The sequence below is a fragment of the Cupressus sempervirens genome, chromosome 6, assembly GCF_028749045.1.
Source record: "Cupressus sempervirens isolate cs-2001-9-10 chromosome 6, ASM2874904v1, whole genome shotgun sequence".
Taxonomy (NCBI): Eukaryota; Viridiplantae; Streptophyta; class Pinopsida; order Cupressales; family Cupressaceae; genus Cupressus; species Cupressus sempervirens.
In genome coordinates this window covers 407,414,227-407,433,412 of record NC_143123.1, presented here as the reverse complement: position 1 = coordinate 407,433,412, position 19,186 = coordinate 407,414,227, and the positions used below count along the sequence as shown (strand labels likewise).

At 36.5% G+C, this 19,186-nt stretch overlaps 1 protein-coding gene across 5 annotated transcripts in view; it reads left to right on the top strand.

Moving 5' to 3' along the window:
* The first annotated feature begins 4,500 nt into the window (after nt 1-4,500).
* LOC149552792 (uncharacterized) overlaps nt 4,501-19,186 on the top strand; it is a 30,143-nt gene continuing 15,457 nt past the window's right edge. For 2 of the 5 annotated variants that reach the window (XM_089788332.1, XM_089788331.1), the window contains exons 1-3: nt 4,885-5,150; nt 7,705-7,865; nt 8,153-8,990. In XM_089788332.1, the coding sequence (XP_089644458.1) occupies nt 5,082-5,150; nt 7,705-7,865; nt 8,153-8,990 (1,068 nt within the window). In that variant the 5' untranslated portion in view covers nt 4,885-5,081. Of the gene's footprint in view, nt 5,151-7,704; nt 7,866-8,041; nt 8,991-19,186 lie in introns of all 5 variants that reach the window. The other 3 variants (XM_089788333.1, XM_089788329.1, XM_089788330.1) reach the window with 2 other exon arrangements.

Here is a 19,186-nt window from a genome sequence, read left to right as displayed (position 1 = left end):
ACTTCAAGGGAGAGAGCCATGTTTGTTAAGCTGGATATGGCTAAGGCCTATGATAGAGTTAAATGGAGCTTCCTAAGGAGTATTCTTCTTTCTTTTGGATTTAGCTCTGATTGGGTGAGTTGGATTATGAGTTGTGTTACTTCTGCCTCTTTTTCTGTTCTTATTAATGGTCAACCTTCTCAACTTTTTGGTGCTTCTAGAGGCCTCCGCCAGGGTGACCCTCTCTCCCCATATCTATTCATCATCATGGCTAAAGACTTGGGCAGATTCATTAAGCATCAGGTGTTCCAGAATTCTATTCAAGGCTGGCAGTGGGGTAATGGCTTACCTTCTCTTTCCCATCTTCAATTTGTTGATGATTCTGCTCTTGCCGGTCTTGCTAGGATCAAGGAAGCTGAAGCCTTTCGACATGCTTTGGACGTTTATTTGGCAGCTTCAGGCCAGAAAGTCAATGAGCATAAATCTTTCATTTACTTTTTTAACACTCCTGAATCTATTCAGCATAGGATTGTTGGTATCCTACGGTTTCAGATAGGATCACTTCCTTTGACTTATCTTGGCATTCCTATTGCTGTTTCCAGGCAGCCACGTCTCTTTTGGCAAAATTTGATTATCAAGCTTCAGGATAAGGTAAATCATTGGACTCATAGATGGCTTTCTACTGCTGCCCGGGTTACTCTTCTTCAAGCTGTTATCCAAGCTCTTCCTACTTATAGAAGCATGGTTCACGCTGCACCTATTTACTTTCTCAAGGAGTTTGATGCTCTTTCTCGACAATTCCTTTGGAGTGGTAATTTGCATAGTACTAAATGGAGCTTGGTTAATTGGGCAACTGTTTGTAGGCCTAAAAAGGAGGGTGGTCTTGGTCTTCGATCTGCTCTATTGAGTAGTCAAGCTTGGCTGCTAAACTTTATTGGCGATGGTGCTCTGGACAACATCAACTTTGGGCTCGTATTATCACTCATAAATATTTTCATGGTGCTGATCCTTGCTCTGTTTCTGCACTTCCTCTTGAAGGTCGTGGCTCAATGGTTTGGCATACTTTAAAGACAGGTGCGATGTTGGTGAAGAGGGGTCTGTTCTGGATATGTAAAGGAGGTTCTCAGGCTTTGTTTTGGTCTGATGCTTGGGATGGATTCCCTTCCATTTTATCCATATACCCTCATCTTCAGCCTCTTTGTGATTCTTTTCTTGCCGCTGGATGGGATAAAGTGGCTCATTACAAGACTCCTTATCAATTGGGACCTGTTGTTGGTTACAGATGGAAGCATTCTTCTGATTGGCCTCTTGGAGGTACAGACATGGATCGTCAGGAGCTTTCTCAAATTCTGGCCTCTAGAGAGTGTTCTTCTTTGCTTGGTCCAGATGTTTTGGCTTGGGGCGGTACCTTGTCTGGTAAATATCATGTCTCTGTTGGGTATCAGGAGATAACTAGACAATTATTTGGGGATGCTAAGGTCCCTCGGTGGAAGCAAGTTTGGAATAAAGTTTCTTGGTCCAAGTGCAATTTTTTCATGTGGCTAGTGGCTCACAACCGTTGTCTTACCTGGGATAATCTTTGTAACCGTGGATTTCAGGGCCCCTCTTATTGTGTTTTGTGTGGTGATGGAGAGGAGTCTGTCTCCCATCTGTTCTTCCATTGCTCCTATTCTACTCAGATATGGCACCTTTGGTGGAGCACTTGGGGTTGCTCTTGTCAGCATGCTTCCTCTTTGCCTGAGTTCTGGGCCCGCTTGGGTAGTGCTCCCTCCAAGTCTTCTTCTCTCCATGCTGCTTGGATTGTTGGCCCATCTTTCATGCTTTGGCATATCTGGTTGGAGAGGAATCGTCGCATATTCCAAGATGTTCGGCTTGGTGTTTTGCATCTTTGGTGGAAAATATCACATTCTCTTCAGGAAACTATTCTTGTGAAGTGTGAACTTGATGGGGGTATGGATCCGATTGATCTTGCTATCTGTAATCGCCTCAATTTTCATCTGCAGGATGGGGCTGCAGCTCATAGGTTTCCTTCTATGTCCAGGCAGCTTCACCATTAGAGGAAGGGTTGGGTTAACCGGGATGGGCACTGGACTCCTCCTCCCTGTGGAGTTCTAAAAATTAACACTGATGGTTCTTCCCATGGGAATCCTGGTCCGGCTGGTATTGGCGGAGTGGCTCGTTGTAGTTCTGGGGATGTTAAATTTTTCTTCTTAGTTCATAAGGGTGATTATACTAACAATCTCATGGAAGCTCAAGCTATTTTATATGTTGTGGAACAGTGTTGCTTGCGGGGATGGAGTAAGATTATTTGTGAGTCTGATTCATAGGTGGTGGTGAACATGCTTTCTTTGCAAGAGCTTGAGGATGTTAGTTGGCAGCTGGCCACTGTTGTTAAGCAGATTCTTTTCTTCTCTTCCTCTTTTTAGTTCATTAGGTTCACGTATATTCCTCGTGAATGGAATAGAACTGCTGATTGTTTAGCCAAATGAGCTTCTAGTCATGATCCGGGTTGGAATATTAGGGATAGGAGGCAACTGTCCTTTGAGATGGTGCAAGAATTTGATGATCTTGTTGCTCAGGATCGAGCTCCTTGTTGAGCTCTCCTTGTTGTATTCCTTTCTGTCTTAATAGATCTTTACCCCTCTTTTTGCAAAGAGTAGACTACACCCATGCCTACAAATCTAATTGAACCTCTCTCTCTCTCTCTCTCTCTCTCTCTCTCTCTCTCTCTCTCTCTTAGAGTTATGTGGATAATTTTGTCCTTCTATGGAAATTATCAATCCAAGAGTTAGTGTCCTTACAAATGATTACACTATAAACCAAATTGAAAACATGAATGACAAAAATGAACACCTTGAGCAATCAAACCAACAACGATTTTGTAGTTTTACAATTACTATGTAATTACATCAAACCAATATAAACAAATAATCAAACAATTTAAATACATCAAAGTCTAAAAGGAAAGATCATAACAATGAAATAAAAAAACTATTACTTAAGAGCTCTTCGATAATTGGAAAAATGTTCTATTCATTCCCTCCTACCTCTTGTTGTGTCTTAACAATTTGTTCACTTTAAAAAAAATAATTTTTGCTTAAAATTTCACCACACATAAATGAATTCCTGTCTACCTCATTTTAAAAATTAATGTACCATCCCTCTTTAAAAATAGAATTTTAACACTTAATTTCTTTATAAAAACTTTATTCTATGCATAGGGAGATACCCATACAAATCCAATATAAAAGAGTTAGCCACTCCACAAAGTTACTAGTTATATTAGTTAAAGACCCACTGAAAAGAAGTCTCCCATTTTGTCTCTAACCACACAGCTTGTCCGTAGATTATCTTGTTTTTTTTTTTTTTTGGTAACATAATTAAAATTAAGAAGGATACATGTTTGCCTTTTGTGCCCACACACACATGCCCTGCTTCGTATAGTCAAGCATTTCAAATTAAACTAAAAATGCAATAGAATATTATTCAAAATATACATTCAAACGAATAGAATAAATTATAATCACTACTATTACCTTCCTAGAAAGCACACCAAGGCCCATTGATAAGTAGTATATATTTTTCATAACAAGTCAAATTTTGATATTGCTATCAGGATTCAACTATATAGTTTTCCAGTCAAACTCATTGACCCATGGTTCACGAGTAGTGGTACATAATAACCTAGCTCTCATGAAAAAATTCCATGGTTAATAGCACATGAGTTGGAGTAAAATTGAGATGGTGACCTCTAGGGAAGGCACAACGCTTTGCACCTATGAGCATCACCTAGATGCAATGAGGGCCAAGTGTTCCATTCGTTCTCATGAGAGATGGGTTCTTGCTAACTGCTACTCATGAACTATGGGCCAATGGGTTTGACTCAAAAACCACACAATTGAATCCTGATAGCAATACCACCACATCGAGGCCTACTTTTAATAAGTATATTCTTTTATGTGGGGCTTATTATCCATCCATGAAAAGTATCAATCAAAGAGTTAGTTACCTCATAAATGATAAAACCATAAACCAAACTGAAAATATAAATGACAAAAATAAACACCTTGAACAATCAAACCTAAAAGAATCTTAACTTCACAACTACCAACATTGCACATAAGATAAGCTAATCAATCATATGCCACTAATATAAACACAAAATCAATCAATATAACTTCATCATTTCTAAAAGAAAAGTTCATAATAACATAAACCAATTCCTATGGCTTGGAACCTCTTGTACAATAGGAGAAACCCTCTATTCATAACCTCACTTCTTGCTAATTCTATAACCCTTAACAACAATCTAATCACTTTTTATTTCTATTTAAAACTTCACCATACGTAGGCTAAATATGATTTTCTTCCACCCCTCCCATAAAAGTCCTTGATTCTTTCCATATGGGGAGAAACCTAGATGGACAAGAATCCCATATGCCCTTTTGACCTACTTTGAAAGGAAGGAGGGAGAGTGAGTTCACCTCGAATACATCAATGACTTATTCTCCCAACCAAAATATTTTTGGCGCGGTTAAGCTGTTGTGCGAATATTAACGAAAAAAAAAGGAGGTGTACTTGTACATTTTGACTTTAGAGGGCATAATAAACTAGAAAGTTGTGTTGACCCTTGAAACAGCAGGACGACGTGGGCGATGGGGAGTTATTTGTTAGCTCAATGCTCATCACAACATGATTACTGCTAATCTTCAGCAGTAGGAACGGATAAGTAAATTAAAATAATATAAAATAATGATACTGGCACACGCAAACCATAATACCCCTCCTCTATACGCATGAGTATATTATACAAATACTTCGTAGATATAAGGTTTCTTTTTATTCCCGCCCCTCGAGCCTGAATTTATCTGTACACACTTGCGCGCCTTCCACAGCCCACAAAACAACACTAAGAAAAAACCATCATTGTTTTTATTGCTGTTCGCCGCCTGTCTCTCATTTTGGCAATGCTGGGGATCGAACCTCAGATCTCTGGCGAACAAGTCTGGGCTGTAATGCTGTTGATGTTTTCAGTGTTATGATCCAGATAAAGCCGTGTTGTTTTCATGCGAGGAACGAAGAGATCTGCGTGTTTGTAGTAGATGGAGAATATGAATACGGACTTGGATTCCCCGGATAGGAATATCAATACTCCTTCGTCGGCCGTTCAGGTACGAATCTCCCCATGCATTTGAAATGCTGGTTGTTTCTGATATTTCTCTGTACGGTTCTTCCTCTGCCAATTCGAGCGCTTGCTGTTGCAAGTTCGAGTCTCGCTCCTTCGAATCTCTGTAGGAAGGGGAAATGCCTCGAGATGTAGTTTGGACCCACATTGTGTTTTGTCTCATGGAGCCTGAGCTGGCCCTGTTCTTGCTCCGGACTTGCACTTGCACATTTCTTAAAGATTGTAGATGAGATAGAGCGCGGATGGTGAAAAACCTTGATTAAGTAAAATGCTCTTGATGCGCACGCTTGCTTGATTCTAGAGCTCGTGTGTGTGTAGCTTTGCTTATTTACAGGGGCATTTTTTTTCTTTATTTTTTGTCCCTTGGACTGTGTTTTAGCTTTTGACGGAGTGGGTTGGACTTCATTCTTGGATTTTATTTAGGAGGCCAGGTTTGGAACGACATCAGAGAATTAAATTGTTTGGCCTTGTGTTGCCAAGGGAACGGTTGGAGCCCAGTCCTACGGTGTGTGGGGGGACTATGGAGTGGTAGGTATGCTGGACTATTAAGTAATGTCTATTTTGAGATCCAGAGAGTGGCTAGCCAGAATGCAAGATACATGCCCCTAGCAATTTGGAATTAGGGGGGTTTGTTGGAAGGTAAACCCGCACTCCTTCATATCGCGAACAGAAGAAGAGAAAATAGTCTGCTGGCTGGCTGCCCTGAAGTGGGCTTACGTTTTGAGCCCAAGTTGTTCCATCCGACTTTTTACACTACTGCCGTATGGTGATTGAGCTGTTGATAATTCTTTGGTAGGTCTCATGATTGAGGTTGTGGATATTTGTTACTATATTACATGGACTGTGCTGTCATGTGATCGATGGTGATTATAGGGCTTATATTGCTGGCAGTTCTCTCGAATTCACGTGATTGATAGTATGCATCACAGTCCTGGTAGTTAGTACATGAATCATGAGATTGATTTATGGATCGAGGTTTTGGTGGTTATTAATTAGGTCACATGTTTGAGTGTTTGGATTATGATCACCGTGGTTCTTTGATATGTCATATGGTTTAGGTTTCAGATTATGGTTGGGACAGTTCTTTGCCATTTGCTGTCCACTATACCGTTTTTTGTGCCTTCTAGACTGTATAGCACATCATTATTTTTCGTCCTTGAAGTGTACCTAGGACTTCTTTGATATGATCAACAGTATGGCTCAGGCCTTTGGATTTCTTTCCCACAGATTATTATTCCATACACAGTACCTTGAAATTGCTTTCTTCTTTTACTTCAGAAGCTGGATTCAGGATTGCTTATCAATTATGTAGGATTTTATTTCATTGATAGTTTCTTAGGACTTGATGTTAGTTAAGACTTTATAAATTGGAGTCAGGTTGATTATTATATGATTGCGGGCATGAATTATGGGTTGGGTAGTTCTGTACTATTTAAGATTGTTACGTGGGTAAATAAGGTTAGAGGTTGTGAAGCCCATTTCTTCTATTTCAATCCTATCCCGTATTTCCACAGAGGGTGTTCAATTAAGTAGGTGGTGGGAATAAGTTGATTTGAATAGGATAGGTGCATTTTTGGCATTTTGCTTTTGTGCATGTGCAACTTAAGAGACTGGATTTGTAAACATTGTATGGTTAATCCTCTTTCCTTGCAAGGTGATTTTCTAGCTATAATTTGCAGTGTCCAAAGTTTACTTTGCATATGAAATCTTGTAATCATTGCGCAATTTGCATCTCATTTTCGTTTGGATAAAACTGTCCTTTGGTTGCATTCTTTGAAGTCTTGTTTCTTTTAGGATTGAATCGATGATTTTAGTGTGTTTAAGACTGCAGCTATTGTGTTTACAATCCAATGTCCTATGAGTTTATTGAATTATTGAATATTCTATTTCATTCCCCCAGAGAAGGAATTAATGACCAGAAACTAAATGGGGCTCATGGCAGAATTAATCACCAGAAAACTAATGGGCCTCACGTTCTTGGGGTCTAGTAATGCTGGTATAGCACATTTTTTCTTCACCGATCTACAAAAGTTAGCAGCCCCAGGATAATCAGATCTGTATAATTTTTTGGAAACTGAACTAATTGGGTGAATGTTATATGTTTGGCAAAGAAAAGTATTTCAATTTCACTCTTTGTTTGTGGGGCTGGTAAAAGTGGCATGTCTTTGTGCCAAATCAACAAATACCTTTCCCATGGTTTCCTACTCTGGAAATTTAGTGATCCATAATCCTTGTATTTCACATGGTGCTTTTGAATTTGGCATCATTAGATGTCATCATTTGCAAGGTATCTTGTGGAATTTTAAGGAATAGAATGATGCTTTCTGTGAAGCTCTCCTTTTTTCCTTTAATTTCCTAACTTTTGTAATTTTCTTAGCAAAGATAAGTTGGCAGTTTCTTGTTGCCATATGTAATAATTGTTGTTGAAAAGAACTAGCGTGTAACTGCTTTTTCCTGTCTCTAGCGCTACAACTTGTTTATGCTTCTTTTTTTCCCCATTGTTGCTAGAGATACTAAATAGTTTTGCTTTGTTTTTGCAGGGCTCGCCATTCTTCACTTACCTGTCTAATCTTTCACCTATTAAGCCAATTAAATCGGCACATGTGGCACAGACATTTTCTGAACTTCATTTCCCTCCTCCACCACCTGTTTTTGCCTCTCCACGTGTTTCTTCCCAGAAGGAGTTAAATTTCTTGAGAAGGTCAGGTCAATTTTACAGTTAGCACTAATAAGCACGATAGGTCAAATATGAATAGTTCTGAGGAGGGTCATTTCTGATATACCATCAATAAAATTATAAATATTGCTGTGGAAAACATTTCAATTCTTACTCTCATATTAGACATAATTTATGCTATATTTGTTGTTCAACTACAGGGCTTCCCCCAAAGTCACAGGAGAAGAAAACAAAACATTTAACACATCTTGTGTGAAAGTTAAAGATTTTGCTGTGCGTGTTTCTGATTGTGATGTGCCAAATTTCCTCAGTCCTGTTGCAGGTCAGGTTACAAATCTTGATTCAGTTTCATCAGATAAAATAAAACACGATGATAAGAGCATGGCCACGTTCCCTGGCTGTAGTCCATCAAAGATTGTGGAACAGTTCTTGGCTGATCCACCAGAAGGAGGACAGTATACAGTAGATTCATCTAAGTTTTATTCAAAGCCACAATCTCCTGGATTGGTTGAAGCTTTGTTCATGGATTCAGATAAACTGGAAGATACTGTAACAGGTCAATGTGAGGAAATGAAAGAAATGGAAGCTGTTTCACAGTCAAAGTCTTCTGAGGAATTCTTGGATGCTAACAAAAAGGATCCCGAAGCTGAGATATCACAAAGAAATGAGGAAGATTTATCTTCAAATTTAGAGCAGAGTTTGAAAATGTCAGATGTTAGAAATCCAAGACATATTGATCAGAATAACAATGGAGAAATATCAAATGTCTGGTCACATGTAGATGCAGATCATTCTGATGCATTAATGTTTAGAAATGATAGTGAAGATTCAGGAGAAGGTATTAGCCACGATGAAAATATGGTGGACCAAACAGCAAGTGCTTTTGCATTCCTCCTATCAAAAGAATCAGACAACTCCATTGAAGGGTGGCAGAAGGCACCATCTACAGAGACCTCAAACGTTTTGTTGCAAAAGGATTTGAAAGACCAAGCAGATTGTTCTAACCAGGTTGGTGGACATGGGGACATTGATGGTACCCCACAACCTCCTTATAACTCTTTCCAAAACGTAAACTCAGGCGGCAACCTCAATTTGAAGAGAGACACTGAACTAAACCGACCAGTGGAACTTAAATCCTGTATATACAAGGTAGAAGTTTCTGATCTTGTTTGATAGTATATTGTCAATGAGTATAAATAGGCATTGCTTTACACTTCATCTTACTGTCTTGATTTTCATATCTTGCTTTGTGGCTATTACAATTCCTTTTTGCTCTTTTATCCGAATCATTATGCATAGGCTACCACCAAGTAAGGGAAATTATCCATGTTTTGCTTTTACCTATCATTAATTAATACAGGTCTCCTTTTGTAGAATCTGGTGTGATAAGATGTCAACAGCACTGGGCTGTCCAAGTTTGTTAGCTTTACTGTATCTTTTAATTTCCATCCTGTTTTGCTAATGTTTTGGGTTCTTGTTATTTTTTACCTTTCTGTTAAAATAATAGTTTACAAGAATGTTGTCTAAAGGGCACTAAAATTTCATAAATTTCTTATTGGAGATGGCAATGCTTTTTATTGAAGGATGAGTTATGATTAAAAAGAATTTGAAACAAATTGGGTAACAAACAGATCTAATAATACACTGTCCTTTTATTGAAGGATGAGTCGTGATAGAAAAGAATTTGAAACAAATTGGGTAACAAACAGATCTAATAATACACAGTCCTTTTTCTCCAGAAGAAAAGCATTTGCATCAATCAGTGTTAACTGGAACTTTCTAGAAAGACATAGTATATGCTTGCCTTGTAGAATTAAATTGTGGTATATTCCCTTGCATTGAAAGCAAGAACATCATCCAACTGATGATTTTTTGTATTTGCCAGGAAACTGACTCCTGGTTGAATCTACTAAACCTTGAAAATTGTAAATGAAGTTGATGAGGTAGTTATTGGGGCTTGACATTTGACAAATACATCTTTGATAAATCAGATCTTAAGCACGTGATGGATTGCCAGCAATATTGTGTACAAGTTCACAATGCTTTTTACAAAAGTCACTTAAGTAATTGTCCAGAGGCTGTGACTTTGATCATATGATACATCATGTTGCAGATAATGCATAGATCTGCCAAAGAAAATGACAGTATGTTGTGTACATGGTTGGATATTGCATGTCACGGAATGGAGTTTCAAGGCAGAGAGCTGCTTCCTTCGACAACTTGTTTGAAGGTTGACCACTTACCAAGAGAAGAGTAGATATAAAATTGTGAGAGATATAAACATAGTAACCCATATTTGTATGCACTTTTAAGTGTCACCCCTTAGAATATTTTCCTCCAATTTACCAATAAATATATTCAAATAAGTTCAATTCTGTGGGTGTTTTTATAGGCATTTTTACCTGAACGCCAAAGGTTACCTTGACTAACAAATTTAGGTGCACTTTCTATTCTGAGAGTATGGACCAAGTCTTTCTGCATCTTGACTGTCGTAATTTGGCCCAAATTTTGCTGGAATATTATGATCATGTAATCATCTTGACTGTCATACGTTTGGTGCAGAAGTATGCTTGACTTGGTTGGCAGATTAGCAATTATTCTCTGTACAGGTCAATGATGACTGCTGGCCTTGGTCCAGCAACTCAAAAGACTTGCAAATGAAAGGAAAAAAAGGCTCATACACAAACTGCAGGTGAAAGGATAAAAGTGTGAACACAAACTGCAGATGAAAGAGAATGTACACAAACTGCAGTTGTAAAACTATAATCATATTCTTCATTTGCAATGATAGTTGCATTGTATGCAGATACAAAGTGTTAAAAAAGTGGAGATTATTTAAAAAGAGTTGCAAAGATCAGGACATCATTGCAAGTGTTAGCTGGCAACATGATAGATTACTTTCTTCTACCTATTGCCTTCAAAACATATTTTGTTTTTTTACATGTGCAATTTGGCTAGCAAAAAGCCTTCTTTTATGACATTAAAGTCAAGAAGTAGTAATTCATGGTGAGACTTTGGACTTCCTAGGCATTTGGGCCCTTGTCTGATTAATAAAGTGGGTTACATATCTTGTTTATTCCCTGCTAGATTAAATAAGAGGATTTCTATCTCGCTTGTTTCCCACAGGCTGATTAAGTTGGCAGAGGTAGATTAATTGAGTCACCAGGTAGATTAATTGACTATCCTTAGCCAAAGGGAGAGAGGTAGATTATTGGGTTGGGTGTTCTTTCAATCAGTTGAACACATCTTAGCAAAAACAGAAAGCTATTGGAGGAAGTCAAGACTCTGGAAGAAGAAAAAACAATCTTCCACAATAGGATACTCTATTTCGTAAAATGAACCATATAAAATGGTATATAGAAGAAGCCTTGCATATATAGGCAAGAATGAGGAGGTTAGAAGGTACGAGTGAAACTCTAACAACTCCAAAGGTGCAACACTTCTGATCTGTGAGCAAGTGGCAAATATGCATGCAATAAGCATCTCAAGTAAATAACCAAAACTTGGAATCAGATCGGAATTGGCAAGGCTGACTCGACTTGTAAATCAGCTATGAATCGACAAAGTGAAAAAAAACCTTAAGATTTAGAGATTTTAATGATTTAAAACTTATTTCATGCACCCTTTATTGAATATAACATAAACACACCATAACATCATCAAATGGAAGCTAAAGCCTAACAATAAATCCATCACATATGTAATTTTTTTGGTGATTTTAGACCAAATTGCCAATTTTAGATGATTTTTGGAGAAATTGCCCAAACTGGCGATTCAAGGCCAAAAATCACTAATCCGAATCAATGGTCAGCAAAAATCGGCCAAGCCAAGCCGAATCGGATCAATTGCAGTGATTTTTGTTTCTCAAGTAACGAGAACACATTTCTCAATGTTATGAAGTGAGATAAATCATGAAAAGCCCAAGTGAAGTTAGGTGGGAATAGTTGAATCCTAGAAAGGTTATTAGCTAACTAGATATATAATGACTATTTACTCTAACAAAAGCAATCTACATGTAAAAGTGGTAGTTTCATCTAGATCCAGATAATACAATTCCTATGCGTAGAAAAGGAATTGTCACATTTGTAGGAAGAAGGGTACTAATCTCCTTGAATGTTATTACAACTCTTTTGCATAGAGTTAATCTAGTGAATGTAAGTCACCTCATATTTCTAGGAAAACAAGGAGGATGATCTTTTTTAGTAAAAGAGGCTCAAGAAGCAACATGGTAATGTTACTTTTGTAGGTGATTTGATGAAGAAGATTTTTTGTATGCTATAGATGCTCAAGCTTCCACTTTTTGGTATTGTTGTATGATATGTTAATTTTGGTGCATCCAAATGCATAACATGAGAAAAAGAGTAGTTCTTTAACCTCACCCCATCAACTTCATATAGACTAGATTCCCTCGGTGTTGATGCATCTTATAAAGTGCAAGATTTTGAATATTTCTTTGCCATTCAAAACCCACAAGTGTTGACTTACAAAGGTTTTAGGGCTCACAAAGAACCTTTTATTCAATTGCTAAAGTGTAACTTAAAGGGTGAATTTGATTGACATAATGGCGATAATTTTGTCTTATTTGAGCCAAGACTCTACAAACTAAATTTTTGCTGCTTTCTTGCATTGAGTAAAAGAGATATGGTGTGAGGATTGGTGTTCATGCAAAAAACATAAGTTCTCTGCTCCAACTATCTTGTTATTTAGTGTCATCTAGTTCCTTTTCTTGTTGTAGAAATCACAAGCCTTTGGTCCCTTAAAGTTGGTGTAGCTAGAGATAGTGGAACAACTCTTGAGTAACCACCTTGGAAAGATGCCATGGATGTTGAATATTAGGCATTGCCGAGGAACAATACACATCAACTCATCAACTAGGGATGAAAGCTATTGGATACTAATGGATCTTCCAAATCAAATATAAGGTAGAAAGTAGAATTGACAAGCATAAAGCTCAACTTTTAGCTGAGTATGAGGCATTGACCTTTACAAAACTTTTGCCCCAATAACAATGGTCAAGACTATTTGAATGGTTCTGGTAATGGTAGCTAATGTATCTTCCAAATCAAATATAAGGTAGTAAGTAGCATTGACAAGCATAAAGCTCAACTTGTAGTTGAGTGTATGCTTGAAAGGAAGGCATTGACTGTTACAAATTTTTTGCCCCAATAACAATGATCAAGACTATTTGAATAGTTTTGGTAGCACAAATTGGTTGGGTAGGTTCATCAAATCAAGAGTGTCTTTCTTAATGGAGATCTAAAAAATGTATCATGGCTTAACTTGGGTATATTGTACTTGTCTAGCAACAATTTTTTTTCAAGCTGGCAAATTTCCTCTATAGTTTGATGCATGCTCCTTGAGCCTGAAACATCAAGATCAATGAGCATCTCTTCTAACATGAATTCACTAGGAAACTTTATGGTTGCAATCTCTACCTCAAAGAGGAATGGGGAGATTGCCATTTTTATTTTATATGTTAACAATATCATTAATAGAGAGTTGTTTGTAGATGAGTGCAGCAATGCCATAATGATCTCAAATGATTTGTTCAACATGACAAATCTTGGGTTGTAGCACTATTCTCTTCTTGTTGAAGTGTGGTATCTAAAAAATTAAAATGTTTCTTTGATGTAATATGGCAAGACATTTCTTGAGAAATTTAGGATGGAAGATTGTGAAGCAATGGCAACCCCCAAGGATACAGGAATTCATTTTTCCAAAATGATCCATCACCTCAAGTGAATGTTACTCTAAATTGCTAGTTGATTGGGGTCTAATATACCTTACACTTGATGGAGCCCTAATTTTTAGGGTCTCCATTTGTGTACCATATTTAATCTTTTCTCCCTATGATGTAGATTGTTGTTCTATTTTGATACTTTAAAGCAAAATTTATGACCTATACAAATTTCCAATCATAATTAATCTTCTCCATATTCATACAAAATATTGTCCTTGCCACCTAGTATTGTAGATAAAAACAACCCACTTAGGGACATCCTTGCATGTCATCCTTTTGATACTGTAACATAAATTGTTGTCAACAGTCTATCTTACCAATAAACCATGTCAGATTTCGTATCTCTGATTGCTATCCCATTTTCAATTGGAGTGTCATCTTGCCTATGATTTATGATCACTGTGACCATACTTGCAACTAAGTGCACAATCAAAGTAGAAAAGCATATTGCGCGTAGATGCCAGAATAATCACAATAGCATGGAAGGAGAATTGAAGATTGGTCAATGAGTTCATGTCACACCAGGCGCACAAAACATATGCAAGTCTCGGAAGCTATCTAATATGCTGATTTGATGGTGAGATAGTGAAATACAAAGGACAAATTATTTCCAGTGAATGACGCCCAAAGTTTGGCTATTATTAACAGTGGTCTATGAAGAATTGCATATATAACACAGGGAATGATGGGCTTGATGATGGTTAATCCCTGAATGTTGATAAAGGACTCCATGTCAGACAAAGCTATTGATGCAAAGATCCGATGCATGATATTGATCATAGAGATTCATAGACACAGGCACACGATAGAAATTCTTCAAAAGCGACAGATATGTTTGAAGACATATTGACAAGTTTGAAGTCAATATAAGTCCATATTACACACAACAAGTTACGTGTTCAAGTTAGCGATTGAGGAGTATGCCTGAGCGTTGCACAAAAAAGTAAATAAAAAATGTGATTCTGGAGACAGTGGTCCAAAACTATGTTCGTCTCAAACTCGAAATCGAACTTTTGGATAGTGCCTCCTTGCACCAATAATCGATATGGTTCGCAATAAAAGATATGTGGCGGGTATGTTTGGAAAACCACATGATATCGGAGATCAATTTAATACAGGTGAACCAAAATCTATGTTTCATGTCATCCAAACAACAATCTTTCCTACGCAATGCTGTTGAGAGTCTTCTAGATTTGAAGGCATAAATAAAAGAAATAAAAATTAGCAATAACATAATGATATTGCTTTAAAATGTTTAAGTGCATAGCACCGATTAGGGTCATCGTAAAAGCTACAATATTATTAGTAAAAATTAATCAAAAGGTGCGATTATAATAAGAGGTGTGATTTATTTTCAAAGAGACGTGATTTTCAAATGTAAAAGATCACGTCCTTCTACATTTAAGATATAAATATGACTTGTAAATAGAACAATTCAATATCCGAACAATTACATTTATATTCTCTTAGGAGAAAAGTATTTTTATTTTATTATTGTATGGAGGAATAAGGGGCCTATTATGATTTTGTAATATAAATTCCATTATTTTATTTTTAAAAATAAAATAAAATGTTTTTTTATTAAAGGTGTGGAGATTTAAAACTATAGGTGAATCGTCCTTTGTAATTATATTTTAGAATTTTGTATATGATTTTGATATCAGATAAGTGGACATGGTCAATTAGCATTTTAGATTTGATCATCATAGGTGTTGTGAAATATTAAATTGTTTTCATACCCTATCCAGTTTGTCTCTTTTTCAGCAGAGTTAAAATTCAATCTGGATTAATTTAAGATTGCATTATAATTGGTCTGTCGGATTTGGATTATTAAAATTGTTGGCAGTATAAGTGGATTGAACATTATGAAGTTGTATGTGAAAGTTCACCGAAGTTGACTCTATCGCTCGGATTAACAAAGCACTGGTCTTTTGTTATTAAAGTCAGAAAATATAAATATCCTTCTTACAAAAAAATCTAATTCATTATCATTAAAATTTTATCCAAATAGTCAGCATCCAGTTTCATTCTGATCAAGTTCAAGGACCTTGCCAGCCGAGGAATTTGCAAAGTTTAAATTTGCTATAGAAAACCCTTGAATTGAGTAGTCAGTGTTCAAGGTGTAGCAGAGCCTGAAGTGTAGGGGAATTAAAAAGTATTCTTGTTTGTTGCCCAGAATTGATTGAGAAGTCCTATTGGAGAAGTGGTAGGATCTTGAATTTTCCAATCTGCGGTTTTGGGAACCAACAACACCAACTCCAATCAACTATGCTATGAGCTACCTTTAGGTGTATGCAGGAGTCTAAGGTTGCTCAATTGAAATTAACAAAGTGTGTTTTGGTCTAGGGGGTTTGGTTGTATGCATTCTTTTCTATAAGTCAGTATGCTTGAATTTTGTGGCACCCTATTTATGTCGGATATTATGGGTTAATCTGGTATTATTCTTAAAAAAATTTACTCTCAAGGGAGTTATAGAAAAACTTGCTTAATCTATCAAAACTTTACATCCACAACCTGTATCTAGTTAGCTATGAAAATACACAAGCTATGAAAAATAGTTGTAGTTATGTGCTAAGAGTAAGGGGCATAAAAGATAATCCTTCCAGTTCCCTGCACCTGTAATTAGATCATTTAGACTGTGTAGGCCCTCAATATTGCACCAAAATGAGACAGTCAAAATGCAGAAAGAGTTGATTTGTATTTGCAAAATAGGAAGTGCACCCAAATTGAAATTGTTAAAGGCAATAGTAATCTTCATTATTGAGAGGCAAGAATATATACAAAGAGAAAATTAAAAGAGTTTGGATGGTATGGCCCAAAATACTAACCAAATATTGAGAATATATACAACTGACTATAACAATCTATTATGGTTATTAACATAATAAGAATATTTGCGTATATTATTAACATATGAAAATAAGTTTATGATGTATTATTATGATATGATTATTCTTTTGGTAGGCATCAAGGATTTTTTTGATGCTAGTGTACATAACAAAAGAATATAAGTATGATGAATATCATATGATTGATGTTTCTTGTTGAATCATACTTCGGATGATATTGAAAGATAACATCTAAGTTGATGGATATATGTTGATATCCTTAAATGCTTGAGAGCATAATGTGTTCCACAAATCCTCCCTAGCAAAGAGGGAGTGTTAATGTTGTAGCTTGAGTCAGATTGATTTGGTCCGAGATACATTATTGTTATTGGTAAATCATCATTTCCTATATATACTTATTCATGTTAAAAATAAATAAATAAATATTGTTATACATATTATTATTTTTAATATATTATTATTAATTAAATGATGATTAAACCATAGAGACATGAGACATGTCTCCTCTCATATTTATATGAGATTCAAATCTGTATTTGGAACACACCAAAACCATGGCAGTGTTATTACATTTGCAAAAACAATCCTTAAAACATTAACATCAATGTGGTGGCTGATAGGCTTGCAAATTAGGAAGTTGAACAACCTCCTTTCTCTTTTAAGACACATCCTTTTAGAAGAATGGGATTTAGGCTTGTGCCGGGTGAAGGCTTTCTCCTTTGGTGATGAATCAAAAATCCAAACTTTATATCTCACCCCTCTAATTTAATGATGAACCATTAATTAAAATTGACTGAATGCTGTGGCTTTTAGCTTTTCTGGTAAGTTCCCGTACACCATCTCTTGCCTGGTGTGCCATCTCTTTAAAAGTTTATCTGGTGTCCTCTTGCAGATGATGGTTCGGTTTGCATGTTGCTTTATTTTGTGCTGGCATTGCTGCTTGTTATGAAGTGCTCGACCTGCTTAGATGGAAGGCTGTTTGAAAACAGATGTGCCATATGCTGGAGCAGTTTCAGATTGCTGAATCAAGAACAAGGCTGCCCAGGGACAGATCATGTGTTGTGGATTTATGAGAGTCATCAGCATTTTACACAAGCTTTAAAACTACAAAACATGAAGTTTCAGCACTATGTTTCCAAGATTCAGCACTTTGTGTGGACAATTTTATAGTGGCTGTCTAGGAGGGGTGTTCGGAGATATGCTATGGATATCACCGCCCCGCTATTGTAAAATGTGGTGTACCAAGGACTAGTAAGAGGATAGAGGAACAAGATGTCTTGGTATCCATTAGGGAGGATGCTGCCCTGGGGTCAACTGGATGTCTTGGTTTGTTCATATTTTCTAGGTGGTTGGAGTTTAGGTGATTTGCTTGTATGCTGTCTTTTCTTTGAGTTGGTATGCTTGATTTTTCTTTGACTCCCTGTTTGTGTCAGATGTTACTATTGATGCGGTCTTATGTTTATTGTTTTTAAGTTTTTGGAAAGGATCCCTATAAGTTACTGAGTCTATGAAAGACACATTGACAATCCTAACAAAGATCGTAAAATACCTGCGTGTTTTCGGAATGGGGGGACAGGTTTCTGGGATGGATTTTGTTTTTGCCATTTTAGGGGATGAGCAGGATGGCAGAGGGGAAGGCTATATAAAAAATTAGGGAAAATTTAAATTGTATAGGAGAATTTTAAATATTCATACGGAAGCATGGATAAATCTTTATATACATGGTAGAACCTTAATGTATAATGTAGTGTTAAATATTTCAAATTGAGTGTTCACATGATAGTGGAAGTTAAACAAATTTTAAAGCTCAAACATTACTACCATAGAAGATAGCAGTGTCCTTTCAGAGTTTCTGGAACGTCCCTATTTCCAGGTCACTTAAAAACAATTAGGGACAAATTTTGAATGAGATGGTAACATTATGATTAATGTGAATACAAAGTGCTGAATTTACATCAATTCACTGGTCATTTGTTCCATTTGATATTCATATTTACATATATCTTGTGTATGATTTGTATATAAATTTTATGCATTAACACGTGTACATATATACATACATATGTGTATACAGTATACACCCATATATACTCAAAACATATGTGGAGGATATGAACATTGGCATCCTTCTCAAATATACTGAAACACTTCAACAATGAGTTTTCTGCCAATCCATGCTGAGTTAACAATGAGTTTTCTGCCAATCCATGCTGACTTAACAATGAGTTTTCTGCCAATCCATGCTTCTTCAAAGACGATGTCTATTAGTTTTGAAGTGTCTTTTTTTCATGGCAATACTTGAATTCCAACATTCTTTCATGAAGCATACATCAAACCATTTCCACATGGTTCTCTTCTCTATTTAGCAACTGAGTATTTTTTGAGATGCAAATAGATTTAATCGTATCCTTTTTAATACCATAAATCATTATAAGCAGAACCTAGAAAATTATAACTGCTATCTGAACTCTGATTGACAGTTAGTGAAAACTCTGAACTCTTTCTCACTATGATTATCTACTAGGGGTTTGAATTCAGAAAGTTTAGATTTTCCCAATAATTCATGAATCATACTTGCATCTGAGAAAACAGATTGTGTTTGTTCTAGTCAAGTCAGGAGTAATCTGAAAACATACCTTGCACCTGGTAACGATGGTTTCTGAGTGCTAAATGTTCTTAATTAGGGTTTTCTGGGATAATGAAAGTTTGCTTTCACTTTTGCAAGTCGTTGACAGTTGTTTGTATGTGCATTTTTT